Below are 23,145 nucleotides of genomic sequence, written 5' to 3'. Positions count from 1 at the left end.
AAATGTTATCGAAGGATCTTCGACCAGAAATAATCTTAAAAATCATTGGACTTTTTTTTTTTTTTAATCTGTTAATTAAAGGGTGGATGCAATCGGACGCTGGGTGGTGTTGCCAAAGGTTGTCATCCTGTTTTCGCCATTTTGAGCACTACCCTTCCAGTCGTCAAAAAGACATTGCTACCCTCCCCTTGTTGTATATATATATATATGTATTATTGTTATTTTTTTTAAGATGTGCAGCCATATTTGATTATTCTTCAGAAAGCTAACCTATAATTACTTCTCGGCTAATCCTACTCTTCCCACGGGATTTGACTTTGGTGCAGTTAAAAATAATTACAAGAGATTTTTTTTTGTAAACGATGAAGATTTTATTTCAAGTTTTCCTTGAGAAAAAAAGATAAAAGATAAAAGCCTGTTTGAATAGGGGTAAAAATTTAAAATAGCTAACCGCTTTTGAAAGTGGTTATTAAAAACTACGGTTGTTAGCGGTTAGCGGTTATTGAGTTTTTAAAAACCTCTAACCGCTAACCACTTTATATATATATATATATATATATATATATATATATATAATATATATTTATTTGTATGTTGTGTACAAAACTACAAGTGAAGTGATGATTTACAAAAATTGTTATAATTTTATTTGTATTATATGTTGTATAGATTTATAGAAGGTGACCAACAAGAATTTTAGTATATAGCAATTTTTAATGCTAAAATGGCCATGAAAAGGAAAAGAAAAATTGTTTAAAGTGAGCCCCAGAACCGGCCAAAAAAAAAAACCCAATAAAAGGCAAAAAAAAAAAGTGGTTAGTAAAAAAGCGGTTATTCGGATGCAGTTAACCGCCTAGTGGTTAGTGGAGGCGGTTACTAACTACCTAGGTGGTTGCGGTTAGCGGTTTTAGCCACTAACCACTAACTGCAATTGCATTTTCACCCATGGATTGTGTTTGAGAAATAAAGCTTTTAAGTCGAAAAAAGAGCGTTTGGACAAAAGCTTCATTTTTAAGTTTTTGTCAAAAGTGCGTTTTGGACATTTTTAAGTTTTTTAGACTCTTAAAAGCGCTTTTAATTTTTTTATCAAACGAGTACCTTTTTTTTTTCAAACAGATTTTTTTTAATATTAAAAGCACTTTTAGGCCCTCAAATGCAATCCCAAACAGACCCTAAATTTTGAGGGTTGAAAAAACTTGTAGTTTTCTTTTCTTTTTTCCACACTTATTTTGCACCCGATTGACGTAATATTATTTTAAATGACTTTTCATGATAGTCATTAAAAAACAATAACCAAAATGACAGATAACTTGAAATACGTCATATCAAAATGTGTGAAATGCGTCTGATAAATTGTTGTAAATAATAACATTACTCTAATTTGTTATTAAACATTGAAGTCACTTCGGTTACTAAAAAACATTTTATGAACTCTAATCACATATTAACACCTAACAAAAAAGGGTTGTCAAAAAAATTATATCAAATTTATTCATTTTTCTATAATTATTGGGTTATTAGCACGACCCTCTATTAGCAACTGAGCTAATAGGCCAGTTTCTTCTATGATTATTGATAAACACTTATATTAGCCCCCAATACTCAATCCTATTACTAAATAAATTTAGGATTGAATTTTGTATTTGTCGCTTTGGCCACAACAACAGACTTTGTGGTCCTCTAGTGTTTGTCTTTTTGTTTTGCCCGTCGGCCATGGGCTGGGGATTTTGCTTAAAGTGGTAGTAAACCTGTTGTGAGACGCAATTGACATTTATATACAAGTTTAGTGACAAATTTTTGGATTTTTAAATCTGAGCCCTCCATTATATCTAGCGGTCAGTATAAATGCAGAGGTTAGTGTTACCGAGATAAATAATTTTAGTTTTTTTTTTTTTTTTTTTTTTTTTTACGTGTCCGCGTAAGAGGGGGGAGAGGGATTCGAACTAGTGTTATTCGCTTAATTAGGCGTGGTCCCAGCCGATTGAACTACCTCTTGGGAACCTTACAACAACAATTTAAATGAAATTACAAAGCTTAAAGAATAATATATCCATCCTTAACTTTTAATCCAAATCCCTAACAAAACTCTTAATGATAATTAATATTCAGAATCCTAATAAGATTAGATGTCATAAATGACAATAATCTAAAGTCCAGGCAATTACCCTTGCGTTGAAAACTTCTCATGCTCATGTGGGTCCATAACACCTACAAAACGGAAGGTAGAGCAAAAAATTCAATATTCACACTCATTTTTTTATCACATCAACCAATTTTCAACCTCCTACATCAACTCCCACGTTCAACATTTCACGTCACTACTCCTACATAAACTCTTGCATCAACTAATACGTTGCTTTCTTCCTAGGTAGTAGCTAAATTAATTAATTAATTAGTTAGTTATGAAATGGAAGTTAATTACTAAGTAAAATTTATATTAGATTTCACATCATTTTAATTATATGACATTCGTATAAAAATTTATTAAACAACATTATTCTTAACGGTATCTAATAGTATACATAGTATCACAACATTTAAAAATTTTACATAGCATGACAACATAAAAAAACATATGTCATTAGTGGATGGAGAGTGTCACAAATTGTTGCGTTGCTTGTAGGGGTGAAAAAACGGTTACGGTTAGTGATTATTGGCTAAAACAGCTAACCGTAACCGCCTTTAATAAAATTCACTAACCCTCTGCTAAACCGCCTAGACCGTTAACCGGCGGTTGGCGATTAGTAACTCTAATAATTTTTTAAAAATAAAAATAATAAAAAACCCAAAACTATGTGGTTTCTATGGTAATACAATAATATTATACTACATACGACATCGTTTTTAAATTTTTATATATCTTTAAAATTTTAAACACAAAAGCGACATTGTTTCATATATATATATATATATATAGCAGTTAATAATTAGCAAAATATAAAATTACTAACTGTACTCACTTAGGAAGTTAGTACGGTTAGCGGGCGGTTAATAACCATCCGTCTTTTCATTCCTGGCTGCTTGTATATGGAAATGAGTGCCAAAAGAGTAATAAATTAATATGCATGTGTGTACTTACAACTCTTTTTATAACTTATACACGTTTCAATACGTGCTTAGGTGTTAATATAGCTACTGAAACGTGTCAACAAATTGTTCAATTATATTCTTCAATTAGCTAAAAATAAATTTATATTCTTCAATTATATATACTGAAACGTGTCAACAAATTGTTAAAAAAAAAAAAAATGCTGTCCTTTTATTTCGATCTATTTCTAAGCCATGTGTTGGGTGCAGAGAACGAAGTGTAACAAGAGGGGGAAGCCACAAAACTGAAATATAATATACTAGTAGCTTTGCATACCTCCAACTAAAATCTATAAATTAATAAACATAAAATCAGCAAGTCCTATTTTCCTGGAGTTTATTAGTCACCCCAGCACGTGAGTATGGTCGAATATATATATATTATATGAGGATTTTTGTTCATTTGGTCGATGATTAAGCATGCATTAAGAATCAAATATTGTTAGAAAAAAATTTATTAAATAATTGGTGATTTAACAAACATTATTGACCTTTTTTCATTCTTTGGAACCCGTTGGCGTGGTACTTCGATACAGCAATTTTTTTTTTTTAACCGTACAAATTAACCATAAGATTTGAGACAATAACATTGGCTTTTCAATATGAGAGGAGTTTCATTTATAGTTTCGGGTAATTAATGAATTTGAAGCATTGAGCAATTGAGTTCACAATGTTTGGTAATATATATACATCATGCATCGAGAGAGTCGATCAAGAGTGATGGTCCATGATCAACAATATTAAAGAATCCTCTCTCTTGAGTCTCTTTCATTATTAATTCGGGTATTTTTTTTTTTCTTTTTCGTTCATTTCTTCCAATATTAATTAAAATAATTATGCTAAAATTAAGCTTAAAATATCTAGCAGTTTGGACATTAAGAGAAAGAAAGAAAGAACGAAAAAAAAAAAGGCTAAAAGATTTGCAGTAGGAAGTTACGAAGCAGCAGTGAAAGAAACAATGATGTACAACAGTAAGAACAAACTACCCAACATTTGCAACAACGTAGGAAACGTGAATTCAATAGTTGTTGTGTGTCGGAAGAGCCGAGCATCCCACTAGTTAGGCATTTTGTCGGTGCTTTTTGTGTTTGGTTTGAAAAGAGTGCTATTTATGACGCCTGTTTTTAAGATCGAGTGTTTAGTGTTTTGGGTGCAAATCCTTGAGTTGAGAGAAGCGTGGTTTACCTCCTTGTTGCTTGGGTGGCATTCAACAGAGTTTGTAGTGGCGGTCAATGGTGTGGTTTTCTCTAGCTACCACACGTGAATCGTGTTTCCGTGAGAAGAGAAACAAAAATATTGACAAACCTAACCAATTGAAGTTATGGTACTGGATCCGACTAGCCCAAGTTGACCAACCACATCACTAGAAAGCTCTTGCCTAGGAAGCGCCTTCATTCTAAGAAGGAAAGTGCCCCCTTTTTTAAAAGGCGCCCCTTTTTAAAAAGACGGCGTTTTTACCATTAAGTGCTCCCTTTTTTAAAAGGGGGCGCTTTGTTCCAAACGTCCCATTTTTGAAGCGTTTTTTAGTAAAAAAACGTTTCAAACTTAAATTATAGTCGCCATAAAAACCGACGTGTCCCAAGTGCCCCTAATCAAGCAGTGCGAAATCAATAGAGACTTTTTTTTGGCAAAAAAATGCCCCAAATAACAATGTTGTAACCTTATATAAACACTATTTTGCAATAAAGTTGGCAAAGAATTATTTAGCAGAAATCAACACTTGTGTGTTGTGAGGTTTGAGGTCCCTTTAAGGCCTTACGTTAACCATAGGGAAGTCACACATGACTTATCCTATCAACTTTTATGTCCAAGGTCCTATTATGCGGTATGTTTCCGGGCTCATAATAACTTAGTATTAGAGTCAACAATGACTTCATCTTCCTAATCACCTTTTGAGCAACAATTGAAATAATTGGAGACCAAACTAGATTATGAGATGAAGGAGATGCAGGAGCTCTTTGCAACCATGAATTCCAAGTTTGATCAATTGATTGATGATTGGCGCTCTAACACTGAGAGCGAATCTAATAATCGCAATAGAGGGTCATGAATTACCCAAATTGGTTCAAGCACTAGCGGATCTACAACCCCTAAGGTGGCTAAACTAGGCTTTCCATGATGTTGTGGTAACAATGATCTGACGAGTTGGATATATCGTGTCAAGCAATTTTTCGAATTTCATGGCACCAACGAGAATGAGAGACTACCCTTAGTAGCCTACCACCTTAACGGTGATGCTCAATTATGGTACTAGCTATCTCGGGAAGGGAAGACAATCGAGGTCGTGTGAGAAGCCTTAAAAAAGGACCTCCACGCCAAGTATGCTCCAACTCTATTTGTGGATTTTTTTTGGAGCTTTATGTAAATTAGAATTGGTGATACATGCACACGTTATTACAATGTAATAAATACAATTTTATTGCACAAGATTTAGTTAACAAATGTATATGTGTCGAAATCAACATCATGCACCCTCGTTTCAAACGAATAGTATGCAACTCAATAAAGTCATGGCCAATAAAATTAATGGCGGGATTAGAACTGTTAGTTTGAGGGGGCACAATTCTTTTTTTAAAAAAATTATTGGGGGATAAAATTTAATTTTTTTTATACCACCCTATAATTTGGGGGGCTAAAAAGGATAGTTCGGCACTAAAATGAAATAATTCTACGCAAATTGTCAACAAAATAATTATTTGCCAAATCCCGTACTTTGTTCTCTATTTGTGTGATCCACGTGCTATTAATGATTTTGATAAATCACTCACAAACCCATTGACCAAATCTTATCATGCCTATGCCCAGTCATTATCAACTAAACCTGATAAAATTACCGCTAAACAAACTCCAAGGGATCACGATGCCCTTCATATACATTTTCTGAACCAATTATTCTTTTAGGTACAGGGACTTTGAAAAAACTAAAAGCGCTAGGCATTCAACAGGTGGTTGAGAGGTTGGGAAGAAGAAGCAAAAAACCTAGTACAAACTGCTAAATGAATAGTGGACAAGGATGTCCTATATATATATATATATGGGCAAGAATAGATTGAAGAAATATTTATTTATTTATTTATTTGTATTAAATGCAAATACAGAAAAATGATATGTGGAGAGAAAGAGCAAAGAGGGCACGTGCAGTGCAGAACCAAATGGGAAGTCAGAAATTGGTGACCCAAACTCCATCTTCTCAACCAAATTCCCAGATTCTCTCTTCTTCGCTCAAACGACACACTTGACCCTGTGAGTAGAAAAATATCCAAGAGAATGACGTCAAGACCAACTTTCATTTAAGTCTCAACCATCATTAAATTTTTAAGACTTGAGCCTTTCATAAAAAAGACAACATAACATGGGTTCCCATGATGAGCTTCTCATCTCCAATAGTTGAAAAAACATTGGAGGTCCAATAAATATTTCTTCTTTTTTTTTTTTTTTTTTTTTTTTTAAATGGCATTGTAGCTGATAGAGAAACTATTTTACAATTAATATTTTAAAAATAAAAATAAAATAAAACATGGTGCGGGTTCCACTTAATTTAAGATTAAAAATGACACGACAACATATATATAATATTAATTTTGTGAAATCAAGACTTGAAAAGGAAGAGGATTCCAATCTCTGTTAACAAGAACCTATTTTAATTTGTTAACAAGTTGGAAAATTTTAACCTATGTAAGTCGGAATAGGATCCTCTCCAGTCTAAAATGAACTGAAAAATATTTAATTCATGGCTAAGATTTATTCTTAGAAATCCTAAAGTCACAAATAGAACACATGTCCACTAACTAAAAATAATAATAAAATATTATTTTAAATTTAAATAAAAATAAAAAACAAAATAATGAAATATTAAGGGGTGGTCCGGCCACCCCCAAGGGCCAAACGATTTGATATATATATATATATTTTTTTAAGATTTGGCCCTTGGGGCCCCAACCCCAGACTGGGGAGGTTCGGCCACCCCTTAATATTTTATTATTTATTTTATTTAAATATAAAATAATATTTTATTATTATTTTTAGTTAGTGGACAAGTGTCCTATTTGTGGCTTTAAGATTTCTTCTTAGAAATCCTAACCATGAACTGAATATTCTCCGGTCCATTTTAAATTGGAAAGGATCCTATCCTATGTGAGCCAGATAGTTAAAATTGGTAAATTAGGCACAATACCTCTTGGGCTGACCAAAACGGCCCAACAACAAGAAGTTTCAACTGAAGAGCCTGCCAGCATCAACTTACAGAAGTTGACGACATTCTGAGGAGAAGACAATAGCCCAGTGGGCTAAATACTGGCCGTATAATCCCCATGAACTAGAAAAAAGGGTTGCCAAAATGTTGGTCCCAGTACCCAGCCCCTATTGACGCTAGAAATTGCACATTTTACCAAGTCATGGGCCGTTCATTCCGATAAGTCCTGCCACCTTTTGCCCACCCAAGGGTTTAAGAAACCATATCCAGCTATAAGAATCTTCTCAAGAAAGATCATTTTATGGTTCAAGGAAAAAACCACATTTGCATTAAAATTCATAACATTACAAAGGCCAAGTCCATCAACAATCACATGTCCTGTTTCCATCTATATATTTAGTTGACCAACCTCACTTTTCTTCAACAGTGACAGCCAATATCTAGGGGTAAACCAGATTTAAAGACAAAATAAAAAAAACATAAAAAAACATACAGAGACCCTGAGAGGGATGATCAATCAAGATATGTATTTAAGATAATTCATCTGTCAGTAGGTGATAAAATACAAACTAAATGAAATGACCAACCCCATATAGTCAATGGGACTAGTCCAACCTTGTCCACCAACATGAACATGTAAACAATTAAGCAAATACAATTCAATAGTAATTATGAAACTTTTCTAGGTCTAAAGTATCACTCCTGGGATGGTGGCTCAGACACAAATACTAGTATGTGTGTTGGTTCTCAGTCCAAATGGCAAGATATGATATTATTATGTCACTTTGCATCCTGCACTGTAGATTAAGATCTAGGTCAACTTAGGAATAATAACCAGTATACCAACATAACAAAATTAAGGACAAGCACAAAAAACACCAAGTATAAGAATATTCAAGCAACAATCCTATAAATACAGAGTACAGTAAAAGCGTAATCAACTTAAACTTTCATCAAATTCACTTGTATTTTGAAGTTAATTTCTGCCTAAATGAATCTGTTGAACCTTGTCTATATAACATTAACTTTGTCCATGAACCTAAACAGGCTTCTTCAACACAATTTTCTCAAAGTGTATTTACAAGCTGAATTTCACATTCCAAAGGATCAGGATGTTCCAGTCAGTCAATAGACAATAATAAGCTAAAGCCCATGCGACTATAAATAGTTATATCACACACACAAAAACACACATGTTGGATGGTTAGGATTCTGAAACTGCCCCATGGATTACCAATCCAAGAGGCTGCCCATTCATTGGAGGGTCCATACTCTTTTGAAAGACAAGTAAAAGCTTGACGGAAGCAATTAGGATTGCCACATAGTGATGCACTTGGAAGCTTGCCACCAGTCACCCCTAGTAGACTAAGGTTGGTGCAACTACATGTCCATTCAGTTTATTATTCAAAAGATTCAGCTTCTGCATAAAAGAGATGTCCAATAAAGCAAAGTCCACAAGCCAGAAAATGGTCATTCTATTGAGCATTATGAGCTTACTTACCTCACTCTATAGGTTCTTCTGTTTGAGACTGTTGCTCCTCAATTAAAGTTTGAACTCTCTGTGGTGGATACAAGACATATGTATATGATAAGAAAAGAGCGCATACCCAACTTATGGTAGTAAATAAGTCTTGTATTGGTTTCCTACCTTCATAGAACTTCCAACCTCCTCTAGTTTTTGTAGTAGTATTAGGTCCCCAGAATGCGGAAAAGAATCATGCCTGAGATATTTTGATGGAGACGCCAGCTGTTGACAAAAAGTGAGACATATATTGAGAGAGAGAGAGAGAGAGAGAGCGAGAGAGATTCAGTAAATACAATCAAGATGGCTACATAGCTAGCATTTTGATTTCCCTACAGGGTTACTAGGCTCGAGACTAAAATGCTAGAATCATGATTTCACAAGAATGCCAAAAGTAACATAATCCAATACATTAGTGCGTAAAATTAAGTGATGATACCGGTTAATGCTTCTAGTAGCATGTCCGCATATATAAGCATATGATGAATGACCTACCCTTAAATTTGGAATGTCTTCAATTGTGGAAACCTGTCTAGAGAAAGCCTCAGTTCTCATATTCGCGAGACGCATAAGAACAGCCTGAAAAGGGCATCAAGGGAGATAAAGGAAATCATATCCAGCAACTTGAAGTCACCAGACAAATGTGATTTGAAACTAGAGATTACCTTCCTGAAAGCACTTGGATTGGCAATGCCATGGATTTTAACATCGTCACTTGGAGGCCGTCTTACACCAACATTTTCGATTCTAAGAGAGTAGACACCAAACAGGGATTGCAAATACCCTGAAGGTAACAATAAATATTTCTAAAATATTACCGGGATTGAGGTAATTGGAGACCCTACAAATGAAAATTCAAATACATAGCCCCGTATGCGTATCTCCATGCATGTGAAAAGCAAAAGCAGCAGGAATAATTGAAGGTCCAACTTAAGTTATATATTTTGTTCATACTTGGGCATGAACATTGTGTAACAACTAGGTTCTACCAAACCTATTATGTAACAACCAGTAACTCAGGGTCAACCAAACTGCAATCATCTAGTACTTTAACTATGAGGTGAAACATAAATTGAAACACTCCGGTCCCATATTGGAAAGATGAGGAGTAACTCACATATAACATGTGGTTTATAAAAATATTCATGAGTGCTAAGTCCCACATTGCCTAATTACTAGGTGAAACTGGGCTTTATTTTGACTAATCATTTTGGGGTGATAATGCAGATGTGACAAGCGCTTTTTCCTGGGTCATTACAAATGGAATCAGAGCTAAATTAGTAATGCTACGCCGTGGTACTGAAGCACTGCATGAGTTTGTAACACCTATAGTTCCATATTGGGAAGATGGGGAATAGCTTACATAAAGTGAGTGGTTTATAAAGATAGTAATGGGTGTTAAATCCTATGTTGCTTAGTTTTTAGGTGAAATTGGGCTTTTATAAAGAATTTTAGGGAAGTTTCAAATTAACTAGTCCTTTTGCGGTGATAGCACAAATGTGGCTATCGCTATTCCTTGGGTCGTTACATCAGTCCTCACTAGTTATCATTTTTTCCCCCTTACTTTGGGCTAGTAAAAAGCAATTAACCATTACTTAATCCTAATTAAAGAGCAAGTTTGATAGAAATAATCAACAATAGAACACTGATGAAATTTGCCAGAAATTTGAGATAATGCAAAAGAGTAATGCCAACACTTTCTACCTTGTTCAATTACAAGGTCGGCAACCGAAGGCAACAAGACATGCTTCTCTTTCTTCAACACTCCAAAGCATGGAAACGGTACGGGCCTCGTAACCTGAGCTAAAGAAACAGAGTATTATCCAAATGGTTTCCACATATAGTACACTTTCCGCATAGCATCAAGAAAAGCATTGTCTTAAATCCATGAAAGGGGATCCAACAATTTTCACGAGTAATTACCGACGAACTACTCAAAGGAACAAAGGCAAAAAATTCGAAAACTATAAGTGATCGCAGTTTCTAATATCAATTTTGCATGTGATCCAAAAGAATTAACTTGAAAATGGAATTGCTGATTTTACTTTGTATACAATGGCGTTTTGAGTGAGATAGAGCTTTCGGGAGCGGATATCTTTGCGCACTATATATCTTCGGACTGGTAGATAAAGCAACATGAACAAACCAACCCCCCAGGCCAGAATCAGAAGCAACGAGTAGAGAACCCACTGAGCCGTCTGATGCTTGACGAAATTCTCTTCCGTCTCTTGGAACGACGCCGTATACAGAACTGTTTCGTCTTCGGCCTCGGCTTCCAGTTTCTGCTGGGACAACAACAAACCTTTCTCCAAGTTATCGATTTCTTCGACCTCATTTCTCGACGCCATCGAATAAGCCTTCAATCTTCGGCAACTTCTCTGTTTGGTTCCAGCGAAATTAGCCAAGCTTTTCGAAATCTCAATCAAGCTGGAACTTGTTTCAAGAACCGAAATGCAAAACCCTAATCTATACCAAAAACCAAACAACGCCAAGTAACAGAGTCCAGGCACAGAGAAAGGGGCGAGAGCTATTGAAAGCTTATTACCTGAGCAATTGATTTGACGCTCTTTCAACGGAAGTTTTCACAGCTGACTTACAAGTAGTAGACGGAGGGTCGGACCTGATAATTGCTCTAGGATCGGGCTCCGGTGCTGATCCGGCCCAATCAAGCCCACTGGTAGTGGAGCATGGTATACCTTGGCGTTCGGGTCGGTTTCCGGGTAGTGAAATACAAGTACTGTACAAACCGATAAGACCCTGATCCAGACTCTATAAAATGGATAAAGAAAACGACACCGTTCCGATTTAGGTTAAGAACCTGAAGCGGAAGAAGGTCCTCCCCCTCCTCCAAGTCATGGCGACGAAGAGAAGCGAAAAAGCCAGTAGTAAAGAAGCAGAGACGAAGAGCAAGGAACTCAAAGATAGCGAGATATTCGCATCATGCTCTTTCTCCAGCCTCGGCCTCCAAGTCTCCTTATGCGACCAGCTCCGAGGTCTCTCTCTCTCTCTCTCTCTCTCTCTCATTGTACTGAACCTGTGAGAAATCTATGTTACTGATTACATAGAACCCAGCTAGAAATTTGGAAAAAGAAACCTTCTTTTGTTTAATATTTTGGTTGAAATTAGCTTCACTAATCGGAAACGCATTGCTTTGTTATAAACAGAAAGGATGGGCTTCGAAGTCCCGACCCTGGTACAGGCCCAAGCGATTCCGGTTATTCTCTCCGGGCGTCACGTGTATGCTTCTCTTTTCTCTCTTCTCCTTCTTCTTCTTCTACTTGTTGGTGTTTGTCTCTTCTTTAGAGAGTTTCATCTGTTTGCTGTTTTGTGCTCTTCAATATTGAGTGCTGTAGACTTGTGAATGCTGCTACTGGGACGGGCAAAACGGTGGCGTACTTGGCTCCGATTATTCATCACTTGCAGGGGGACCAACCTCGTGTTCAGCGCTCTGATGGAACTTTTGGTGCGTGGTCTCTTTAATGGAGAATAAAACATCCTCGTACTCTTTAGTCATGCATATGCTTTGCTTGTTGAGCTTTCCATGTTATGTTCTTTTAGAGAGACATAAAATGATAGTGGTGGGATTCAAATCCAGGCATTGAACGAGCGTCTTAGTAACTCTATTCATGGTTATGAAAGTGGAATTTTGAGTTTTTTGTAGCTGATTTTGCTCAATCACGTTTTACTGGAGAAATAATATTGGTTTTTAACATGTTTTTATTGTTAGAACCAAGATATATTGCCATTCATTCCTGTCAATGCCATTATAGGCTCTCTTTTTTTTTTTCTTATTCTTTTCGTTTTTTCTTTTTTTTAATCCTCAACTTTAATTGATCTGCTGGTTATAGCGTTGGTCCTTGTACCAACGCGGGAGCTATGCATGCAGGTTTATGAAATTTTGCAGAAGTTATTGCACCGATTTCATTGGATTGTCCCGGGTTATATAACGGGTGGTGAAAACAGGTCAAAGGAGAAAGCCAGGCTGCGCAAAGGTAAGAAATTGTGTCTAGTTTTGATATAATAAATCAGTTTCCTTTCTATTGTCATATCTTTGGACACGTCCATAAAAATATATTGGATATTCTATGTTGTCCGTTTGCAGGCATATCTATTCTTGTTGCAACTCCTGGGCGCCTTTTGGACCACTTAAAGAATACAACATCCTTCTTGCACACTAATTTGCGTTGGATAATCTTTGACGAAGCAGATAGGTATAGTCTAAACCCTACAATCTCTGGTTCCTATGGTACTTTTAACCATGACATATATAGTACTGTTATAACGATGTATCTCCCTGTGCTTTACAGGATTTTGGAATTAGGATTTGGGAAAGAAATAAAGGAAATACTAGATCTTTTGGGTTCCAGGAAAAAGGGCCATGTTGGCAAGGAGAATGATGATTCATATAATTCTAAACCTCAGAGGCAGAATGTGTTATTATCAGCTACCTTAAATGAAAAAGTAAATCATCTTGCTAAAATTAGTTTAGAGAATCCTGTTATGATTGGCCTTGATGACAAGAAGATACAGCCGGTATTATCATTTAAAGGTTTGGGATCTAACGTGAATGATGAATTTGAATATCCTGTTAAATCCACGAGCTCTTCAATTGGAGATTTCCGGGTTCCAGATCAATTAGTTCAGAGATATGTGAAAGGTATATGCTGATAGAAAGCTTGATTTTATGAACCTTCACAGCATTGTTATACAAAAGTCTTGATCCAATTTCTATGCAGTACCCTGTGGCTCACGGCTTGCTGTACTTCTTTCCATTCTAAAGCATCTTTTTGAGAGAGGAACAAGCCAAAAGGTAAGACAGTTGAACTTTTAAACTTTCCATTGTTTTATGTATCATGTGAGGTTCTAGTTTTGTAATGCCCTAAACTGCTTTAAACTGGATTTGGCGGGTAAAAAGGTTTAACTACATGTTTAACCACAGCTGTTTATATCCTCTTCTGTTCCCAGTGTAATTGTGTACCCCTCGTCCCCCTCCTTCCCTTCCCACTCTTGCCCACCACCACCTCACAAAAGGAAAGAAGAGAGTAAGTAATATAAATAGACTCCTTGTGTCAGGTTTACATTCTTCTGTGCTCCCAGTGTAATCCTCCCTGCCCACCACCCCGCCAAATGTAAAACAGAATCCTTGTGTGGGGTTTATTTTAGTTGTAGGGAATCACCATTGACCAAAACAGTGATCACTTTGAGTATGAATTTTATATGAGCTGGCTTTACCTGAGCTGCCTAACTTTGATTTTGATCATCTAGTCCAAATATCTTGGTGAATTATCTTCACATGTTTAGAGTTTCCGAGTGTATCAAGAGACTATAGTCCACTGCCAGTTCTGGAGCATCAATAGCATTTCTTATTTTCCATAATATATATTCTCAGAAAATTTGCAATATCCTCACGGATTCCTAAATTTTTTGCAAAATGTGAAGCTCTTTGTACTTGCCAGATTTCACTGATAAATGTTGTTACTTACTGCAATTGTGTCCTTTTATTATTAAGGATTATACTTTTCCTGAGGATACGGCCATTGTTGCCTCTACTTCCAGACTGATTCTAAAAGTTTATCTTCCTGATGTAATAGTTTTTTCCTTTTTATGGTTCAATTTGTCTAAGCTCCCTCACATACTCATTATACAGATTGTGGTATTCTTTTCAACATGCGATGCAGTAGATTTTCACTATTATCTGTTAAGTGCATTCAAGTTCTCGGCTCATTCACAACCAGATGAAGAACTAAGACAGATGTTAGTTCGTTGCAAAACTTTTCGATTACATGGGAATATGAAGCAGGAGGATAGAAGAACCACGTTTCAGGCTTTCAAAACAGAAAAATTGTCTCTTCTCTTGTCCACAGATATTGCTGCTAGAGGCTTGGATTTTCCAGAAGTTAGATTTATCATACAATATGATTCTCCAGGAGAGGCTACAGAATATGTGCATAGGTATCAGAGACTTCCTGAGTTCTTTGTTTCAAATTTTATTGCTATTGTTATTATTTTAACTTTTTGCTGCTCTAGTCTTTTTCTCTCTCGGTGACTGTTAGTGGTGCCAGGAGTTCTCTTATCTGATTTCATGTCCGGTCTAAGATGACCATTCAATGAATTTTATCTAGAATTCAATTGACAAACATCATTATATAATATGCCCATGTCTGAGCATGAGATTCATACAGGGCAGAGAGTACACCAGATTCATCTGGTTGAATGCATCTCAGAACAGAGGCATCCTAAGTCATTCAAACATCTTTGAAAAATACAGCAAATGTGTTTTCCTCGTATCTTACTGGAATCGTCAGAATAGTGCTCTGATAGGAGGTTAAAGTTACATGAGCATTTGAGATTCCCCAGGCTGGGTCCTTAGAATATGTAAATCTAGCCCATGCAGCTTTCTTGTTGATGTAGTATAAATGGTCCATAGGAGCTTAATGCTTTCTTTGATCCGTGATGCAGAGTTGGAAGAACTGCTCGCTTGGGTGAAAGAGGAGATTCATTGTTGTTTTTGCAACCAGTTGAAATGGATTATTTACTGGACCTGGAGAAACATGGCATATCACTAACTGAGTATCCCCTCCTTAAAGTGTTGGATAGTTTTCCATTGTACAATGAGAAGAACTATGTCAAGAAGGTTCTGACTTTAGAGTTTCATCCCTGGGTGCTACTTGTGCAGAAGGCACTTGAATCATTTATCCTATCCGAGGTATAATCTTTGCACATTGATCCGTAATAAATTACTCCCTCTGTTTGGGTACACTAGGATAATCACATATTTCATCTTTAACAATTAGTATGTTGCTTTTTATTCTTTCTAAATTTAATGTTTTTCCTTTCATATCTTTCCTTAGCCTACGATCAAGAACCTAGCCAAGAACGCATTTTGCTCCTGGGTACGTGCATACACTGCCCATCGTGGTGAGCTGAAAAGAATTTTTATGCTGAAGAAACTTCACTTGGGGCATGTCGCAAAGAGCTTTGCATTGAAAGAACAACCCTCCTTAGTTGGACAGTCATTCCAAAAGCAAACAAAGAAGAGAAAGAGAGATGAAAAGCAAAGGGGGCTGTCGAAAAAGAGGAAGTTTGTGCGTAAAACATGAATGCTGAATATCAAGCAGCAACAATGTGAATCGGTTGTTGAGGGGGGATGCTGCTGCTGCTTATTAAAGCTATGCTGGTAAATTGTTTATAGCTTTTACATTGTCTAGGTAGCAGACGATGGCTAAACGAATGGAAGCTGGGAGTGAGGGAATTGAATAGGTCAATGCTTTTGAGTGGTTCATTTGCAGCGGGCCAAAGCAATTGCATATGCCAAAGGTATTGTTCTTAGTTCAGGAATGATTTGAGGGTCATGTAGTTCTACTGTAGTTTAGGAGCTTGTATTGAGATTTGGTGATTAAAGTTTTGACACACAAACAGAGAATATAAAGGCATTTTGTTTGTGAACGGATCCTGTCTCCAAACTGCTTGCCTGAGCCCAAGACTGGGTTATTCAACAACTGTCTTTTCTGCAGGCCCAATACAGAATAATGTTGAAGTGGAATAACTCAAATCATCCTGATAATACTGAATACAGCTCTTGATTAAAAAATTTAGAAAAAGATTGGAGTGTGAATTATGAAAGGAGTGTGGGGAGATAAATGCGGGTTTGGCTTGAGTCCAATTTTAGTTGGAATTTGACCCGTTAGAATGGGATTAGGGTATGCGTCTTATAACAGAACACAAAGAATACGTATTCCAATTTCAAAAGGGTCCCGTTTCAGTTGAAATTGGATCCAAGCGGATTCGGAAAACACCTAGGTTTAAGCTTATGTTAAATCATTCTTCATATTATTATCGGATATTGGATGGTTGATTACTACAAGCTTGTGGGGCTTAATCACTTGCACTCCATTCGTCTATTGGACTTGATCACCTAATTCGTAGGTATATACGCCAACATGGAGATTCAGATTCATAACCAGTCAAAATCAAAGGGAATGGGATGGGGCACAGAAGCATGTGTACCTCAAGGCTCAAACTCAAAGCGCCCATACGCGTTGACGAAGGGACTACCATAAACACAATGATGAGGTGTCTATACCCCCCACGTCAGGTGAATTTAGCTTCCCTTGGATAGGTTCTCTTTTGGGCCCACTACTTGACCCAAATGGAAGACAAAGTAGGCCGATATTAATTCCTATCAGGTCCATTATCCGTGATTGGGCCCACTTCACGTCCCTGTTGGTGGGGACACCAATGTGCCATCCCCAAATTTTCAAATTTATTGCGACTTTTATTCTCTCTCTTTTGGGGTCCATTTTCACACCGGTTGATATGATGTTTTTAATTAGTTTTCCTAGTTTATATATATATATATATATATATAATAAAATAAACCACTTCAAACAAATCATATTGCCTGATATAAAAATGGGTAATACTAATAATGATAAACTTTTTTTTTTTTTTTTTTGACATGTCCGCACAAGAGGGGGAGGGGGGATTCAAACTTGTGACCTCTGTTTTATTAGGCGTGGTCCTAGCCGATTAAGCTAGCTCTTGGGAACAATAAACCTTTTTTTCTCTTCATAGCACAACGACTCATGTGAATGTCACATGTACATTTTTTTTTTTACATGTCCGCACAAAAAGGGGAGGGAGATTCGAACTAGTGACCTCCGTTTCATTAGGCATGAATGTCACATGTACATTAAATGTATACCGTAAGCATTATATGCCCACGTACATATTAAAATATGATATGATCATTTAAAATTTTAAATGACATGATGACATGACAACATATTAACTGTGATAACACATATTTGACTCTCTTGATGCAACATTAATTTCGCATTGAAAATGTGCAAGAGAATTTGTGTTAGCCGCTAATATTGTATTCAATTATGAGAATTAAGAATAACATTTCAAGATTCCTCTCTAAAATCATAATGCTTAATAATGGTTTTGAAAAGTGTTTTTCACTTTTGTATTTTAAATTACTTATTAATAGCTTTGGGGAAAAAAGTGTTTATTGATTTTAAAAGTAAAAAAAAAGTGTTTTGAAATCCATTACCAAACGAGATCTTAAGGCTGCATAGTTGTTGGTAGAACATCCTCATCTTCTAGATTTTGATGCAGACTAGTCATTCATGCATACATGGTTCTGTGAAGCATTATTAGGGAGGATTATAAGCCATTATCAATATAGCTGCCATCCACTATAAGATTCGATATTAGTTATAAAAACTAAAATTTAAAGTCCTAATTAGCAAAAACAAAAAATAATAATAAGAATAGCTATCATGTCGATGAAAACAATTACAATTAAGCAACATAATTAACATGAAGTGATCAAATTAACAAACTAAAAATGACTTTGTTGTTGAATGCAATGATCCATTTCGCATGATGCTTCATCGTCTTCATTTGTTTACAATCATAAACAATAAAGGAGTTATAAAAAGACACCTTAGCATTTACATCCCGCTCAGTAAATTTTTTATTCATTTTAGCTTAAAAAATCACATTTTTCTATTTTAACTTTCAATTTTTTCAAAACATTTTACATCAAACTCTGTATTTTAGCTATCGACTTATACTATTATATTTAAATATTATTTTTCAATGATTTCTTTATTCTTTATTCTTTATTTAGTGGGAGGAGAAAAGATGATAGAATAAAAAAGTGTCTTTCATTTTTAACATTGGTAAACATTGTAGCAGGCTATCATCAGCTCACCAAATTTTTTGTTAAAAGAGCTAGCCGGATGTGGATGATTTTTCACTTAAATTTGCACTCGGGCTAACTTTTGGCTAGCCAAGTATAAATGCTCTAATGAACAATAACCCATCAAAAAGAAAAGAACAAAAAAAAAAAAAAAAGGCAAGAAGTAGCGACCAGAGTTACTACTTTACATGAACGTAATCGTGATAATATTTGTCCACGTAAAACTGCATAAAAAAAGAAATTAAAAAATTAAAAATAAATAAACGTTTTTTCAAATTCAATTGAACCATAATCTAACCCGACCTTCGGACATCAATGAAAGCCAGCTAAAGCAGAGCCGACTGACTGAAAGAAAAGTAATGAGGCATTATTCGACGTCTCTCAAGATCATGCCAGAAGTAGAGCAGAAGTTGGGCCATGGCTCCTTTATTTTAGGATCACGATTGAACAACAAACCCCTGCACAAATTGATGGTGGCCACAATTATAGGATCAAATTATCACCGTCTTTTTCATAAATGGAAAGCTGGAGATTTCAAGTCATGTACTATTTTTGCACGCACCATTAACTACCACAACCACAACCAAATGCACGGCAAAATTGAGGTTGACTTGCCTTCACTCAAAAACAAATAATAATTGAACTTCTCCTCCAATCTTACAATATTTACTCTTCATTTTTCACAAAAACAAAATCTTGGAGATTTAGAGAAAATAATTTCAATCACGTCACGTCGTAGTGTAAATTAGGTATTTAATTTGTACTCGCTAATAAGAAGCAGATACCTTTGTTTGAAACATCAAAAACTAATATAACATTTTACACCAAATAATTATTATTCTATTGACAAAACCACTGGAGCCATCGTCTTAGTTTCTTTTGAAAACTTCAATGTCAAGAGCTTGAAGGTGGGTGGAGGGCTTGGTGAGTGGTGCTGGCCTGGTGGGCATTAGGTTATAATGAATAGGAAAAAGTTCATTAAATTGATAAAGATACACTAAATTTATCTACATTGTATTTGATATTTTTATATGATGTGTCAAATTTTTATTGAAGACCGTAAAAAAGAATTTTATACCACATTCTGATAAAATGGACTCTCAAAATAGCAAATTAATAATTTAATGTTTTTGACATTAATTATAAGCATGGGAGAATATATACTAGATTCTTTGACAAACACAAACATATATATATATATATATATATATATATATATATATATAATGTTGGATTGCAAGAAAGTGGCAAACATAAGTGAGTTTCAAAATTCCAAGTGTTAGTTTTGGCTGTCTACACCAAAAGTAGACATGATATATAAATTTTTATCATTTCATTAAAACAGACATTTTCAGTAAATTATTAAATGGTCATCTAATGATGATATTTGTCTGGCTACACGTCAGAGGAAGGACTGCAATAATTCCTGGCTTGTAATCCTCCAAAGGGGGCCGATTCTGAAACCTACCAATAATCACTCTCCCACGTGAATGCCAATAATAGCACTTCTAGCAATTACACTACTCCAGGGTGGAGAAAAAAAAATAAAAAAATTCAAAATATTTATTCTTGGCACTCTTTTATTGTACTTATCTTATATTGATATATTTTAAGTGACTTGTGATTATATGAATTATGTATGGAATGGAAGTATGGAGTACAGCCCGTTAGGCACACAGAATAGCCAATTCTCACCAAAATCCAACCTTGCGTGCGAAGCGCACGTCCAAGAGGGGGAAATATCATGTCACTCAATCATCTTTTATAAAAAATAATGAATGCACCCGCTTAAGAAAAATAGTTCATTAAAGGAAGGTGAATCAAAATCACCCGCACAATCACAAGTCAAATTAATGGCCGTTTGACGATAATTTCCTTGTGAAAGCACACGACATAAATGGTATTTAGCTTATATAAGGTTAGTACGTAGAAAGTTAGATACATGCATGCTCTCATGCCTTAATTTCAATATATTTCTTTCATTTTTATCTTTATATTTTACTGATTTAAGTATCAAAAATGGCACTGCTGTCCCCTCCCACTTCCTGACGTGCCACTCAAACATTTAGTCGTCTTGCAAGAATTTTAGAGCAAAGACTAGGCATGAATGATCACCAGTTGATTTTATGCATCAACCATTAGCGCCGTACGTATTTGGGTGGTCACTAGTTGATTTGCTTCATCCACCAAAAAAAAAGAAAAAGGGGAAAGAATATCTTACAAAGGGGTTGTCGGTGTTGGAATTAAAAATAAAAGGGAATAGTTGTATTTGGAAGAAAACAGGGTTTAACCGTTGGTGTTGAGAACAAGAAAGAAGGGAAGCGTGGGGGTGTGGCAGATAAAGGGGACAAGAGCAATGATATTTAAGGTCATTATTATTATAAGTTTCGGACACTTTGATGAGAAGGTTCCCAGCAAGCAACAGTCATCTATGCCGTGAATCTCGCTTCTTGCTCGCTCTCTAGGGTTCTTACTTCTTACTTCTTTCATTAATGGGCGGCCCCTATTAATTATTCACTGTATCTCTATTTATGTAACCCACCTATCCCCTAGGCTTGTACGTAACTTCACAATAATATACATCTTCCATCTATTATTTATTTTAACACCAACATCATTACTAGCTTCCATATATATATATATATATATATATATATTCCATCCCAAAAAAATAAAAAAAATTAGGCGTGATAATCTGCATGCAATGTTATTATATGCCTGCAGAGTACTGCAGCAGAAGTATTTGCACTGATCATTTTATCGATTTCTTGAACAGCTTAAGAATAAGTAAGCTTTGATAAGAATATATGGTATACATATAATAATACATGCATGGCAGCAATGGCTTCAAACCCATCAGCAAAAACTCTAGCCATCATATTTTTTGTCATGCATGACTCTATATATAGCTTGTGATCATGATAAAGGTTGATGAGATATTTCTAGGGCTATTACTTTTTAACATTTTTTTTTCTTTTTCTTTCTAATATTCCGGTAGCATTTATTACTTTTTTATCACATGTAAATAGAGAGAATTGGATGCTAAAATATACACACAAAAATACTCACTGAATTGCAGGAAATTAATGATATATAGGGTGGAAAAAACTAAAAAGAGGGCCAGGTAGAAGGAATTGGTTGCCCAATTCGATCGCCCCACTCCAAAACCCGATCTTTATCTACACCGTACACAAGTTGGAAGTTGATTGATTAAACCCCACTTTTTAATAGTGCGCCCAATTAAAGTGCCTGGTTTAAATGGTCCACAAACACAAAAATATTGTGGATAATACAAAGAACCTTCAGATCCCCCAATAAGAGATATTGTTCAATCGCCTGGATGGTGACCTAAGTGGCACCATTATCAACATCAACTCTCCCCCCCTCCCCTCTCTCTCTAACTATATATATTATATATATTTTCACGTCTCATTATCGTGTTATAATTTTATACGTATGTTTCGACACGGTTGAAATTGAATCACAAAATAATTTAGCATTTTCTGTGCCGTCCCATTAATCAAATAGAAAACCCATAAAGTCATTCACCCCCACCATTTGGAAAGGACACTTTTACTCTGCTCCTCTCATGCGGATGCTGAGTTTCGCAGCGTAGGGACCATGCATGACTCGGGATGCTGGATCCATCAGATAGATATGCATGTCATGTCACTGTCTTCAGATACACTAACATCTCATCTCTCATGCATGCATAAAATTTTCTTTGGAAAGGCATACATCAAAAACACAACTCTCCAGGTTGTTTATTAGCGGGGAATAATCCCATGATTACCTTAATCAAACGCACTTCGTTTAAGAAGACACGCTAATTATGAGTTTATTCCTCTCTTGTCTCTTTCTTTTTTTCCCCTCAACATCATTTTTATAGCACTCCTCCTCCCCCCCCCGCCATGTGCATACCTAACATGGATCATTCTATATTGGCATATATATGGAGCACCCACGGGCAACGGAATCATTCGGTTTGCCCCATTGCTTTATTTCTTCAATTTTTAAATCTCGAGTGTTATTGATTGTTTCCTGAGACTTGACATGATTATTATTCATATATTTTTAATTTTCATCATAGTTTATACAACACAGTATTAAAAACATAAATGACGAAAATAATCTTATACGTATTCATTCAGTATTTATATAATAAACTGATAAAAAAAAAAAAAATCTTTTCCCTAAAATTACCTCTATATAGTAGTTTTTATTTTATTTTATGAAAATGACATGCATTGAAGGAAATTCGTGTCTCTTTGTTTAATCAATTGCGCATTTGAATTTTCATATATAATAAGTTGTTGCGTAACAAACACCCCCAAATGGATTTACTTTAAAGTGGGGTGATCAATCTGAAATATTGATAACGTAATGGGTGTCATGAAAGATATTTTAGGGTTCTTAGAAGATGCATTGGCATGCGGTAATTAGTAATGGCAGACACTCTTTCCGGACATATTTAACGCAACAAAGAGAAAGTTGAACTCCGAAATGACAAATTGCGCGCATTGGCCATGATCATCCTCAACGTGGTTTCAAAATCATATGACTAAGTGTTAGTTATGTCTTGTCTCCTTTGCTTGGTTTGATGGCGTAACGTACGTTTGTAGTTCTTCCCGC

General features: G+C 35.6%; 2 protein-coding genes across 6 annotated transcripts; one reads left to right on the top strand and one right to left on the bottom strand.

Annotated features, from left to right (window-relative positions):
• Positions 1-7,791: 7,791 nt before the first annotated feature.
• LOC132165325 (uncharacterized) lies at positions 7,792-11,375 on the bottom strand. 5 transcript variants are annotated; one of them, XR_009438485.1, is made up of 8 exons: positions 10,847-11,375; positions 10,506-10,599; positions 9,467-9,585; positions 9,297-9,380; positions 8,928-9,026; positions 8,781-8,838; positions 8,552-8,699; positions 7,792-8,076 (listed from the first exon to the last, which is right to left on the bottom strand). XR_009438485.1 is itself a non-coding variant. In XM_059575837.1 (7 exons), the coding sequence occupies exons 1-6, from the start codon at positions 11,147-11,149 to the stop codon at positions 8,782-8,784; spliced, it is 756 nt and encodes a 251-aa protein (XP_059431820.1). In that variant the 5' UTR covers positions 11,150-11,375; the 3' UTR covers positions 7,792-8,699; position 8,781. The 5 variants fall into 5 exon arrangements, 4 of the variants coding, with proteins under 4 accessions (XP_059431820.1, XP_059431821.1, XP_059431822.1 ...); XM_059575837.1 differs by having other exon boundaries at positions 7,792-8,699; XM_059575838.1 differs by having other exon boundaries at positions 7,792-8,696.
• Positions 11,376-11,608: 233 nt separating this feature from the next.
• Positions 11,609-16,247, top strand: LOC132165324 (DEAD-box ATP-dependent RNA helicase 17). Its single transcript, XM_059575836.1, has 10 exons — positions 11,609-11,794; positions 11,966-12,038; positions 12,155-12,264; positions 12,650-12,793; positions 12,904-13,012; positions 13,109-13,458; positions 13,538-13,611; positions 14,449-14,753; positions 15,261-15,507; positions 15,653-16,247. Exons 1-10 carry the CDS (start codon positions 11,656-11,658, stop codon positions 15,899-15,901), a joined length of 1,800 nt encoding a protein of 599 aa, XP_059431819.1. The 5' UTR covers positions 11,609-11,655; the 3' UTR covers positions 15,902-16,247.
• Positions 16,248-23,145: the final 6,898 nt, after the last annotated feature.

The sequence above is a fragment of the Corylus avellana genome, chromosome ca11 (assembly GCF_901000735.1).
Source record: "Corylus avellana chromosome ca11, CavTom2PMs-1.0".
NCBI lineage: Eukaryota > Viridiplantae > Streptophyta > Magnoliopsida > Fagales > Betulaceae > Corylus > Corylus avellana.
Note: the sequence above shows the minus strand (reverse complement) of the source record. Positions and strands in the feature narration are given on the sequence as shown.

Coding starts and splice junctions, on each gene's coding strand:
- LOC132165325 (XM_059575837.1), bottom strand. CDS start 11,149: ATGGCGTCGAGAAATGAGGTCGAAGAAATCGATAACTTGGAGAAAGGT. Junction 9,381..9,466: donor ATCCAAGTGCTTTCAGGAAG/GTAATCTCTAGT, acceptor TGCCCTTTTCAG/GCTGTTCTTATGCGTCTCGC. Junction 8,839..8,927: donor AGGTTGGAAGTTCTATGAAG/GTAGGAAACCAA, acceptor TATCCACCACAG/AGAGTTCAAACTTTAATTGA.
- LOC132165324 (XM_059575836.1), top strand. CDS start 11,656: ATGGCGACGAAGAGAAGCGAAAAAGCCAGTAGTAAAGAAGCAGAGACG. Junction 12,039..12,154: donor ATTCTCTCCGGGCGTCACGT/GTATGCTTCTCT, acceptor TGAGTGCTGTAG/ACTTGTGAATGCTGCTACTG. Junction 12,265..12,649: donor GCGCTCTGATGGAACTTTTG/GTGCGTGGTCTC, acceptor TGCTGGTTATAG/CGTTGGTCCTTGTACCAACG.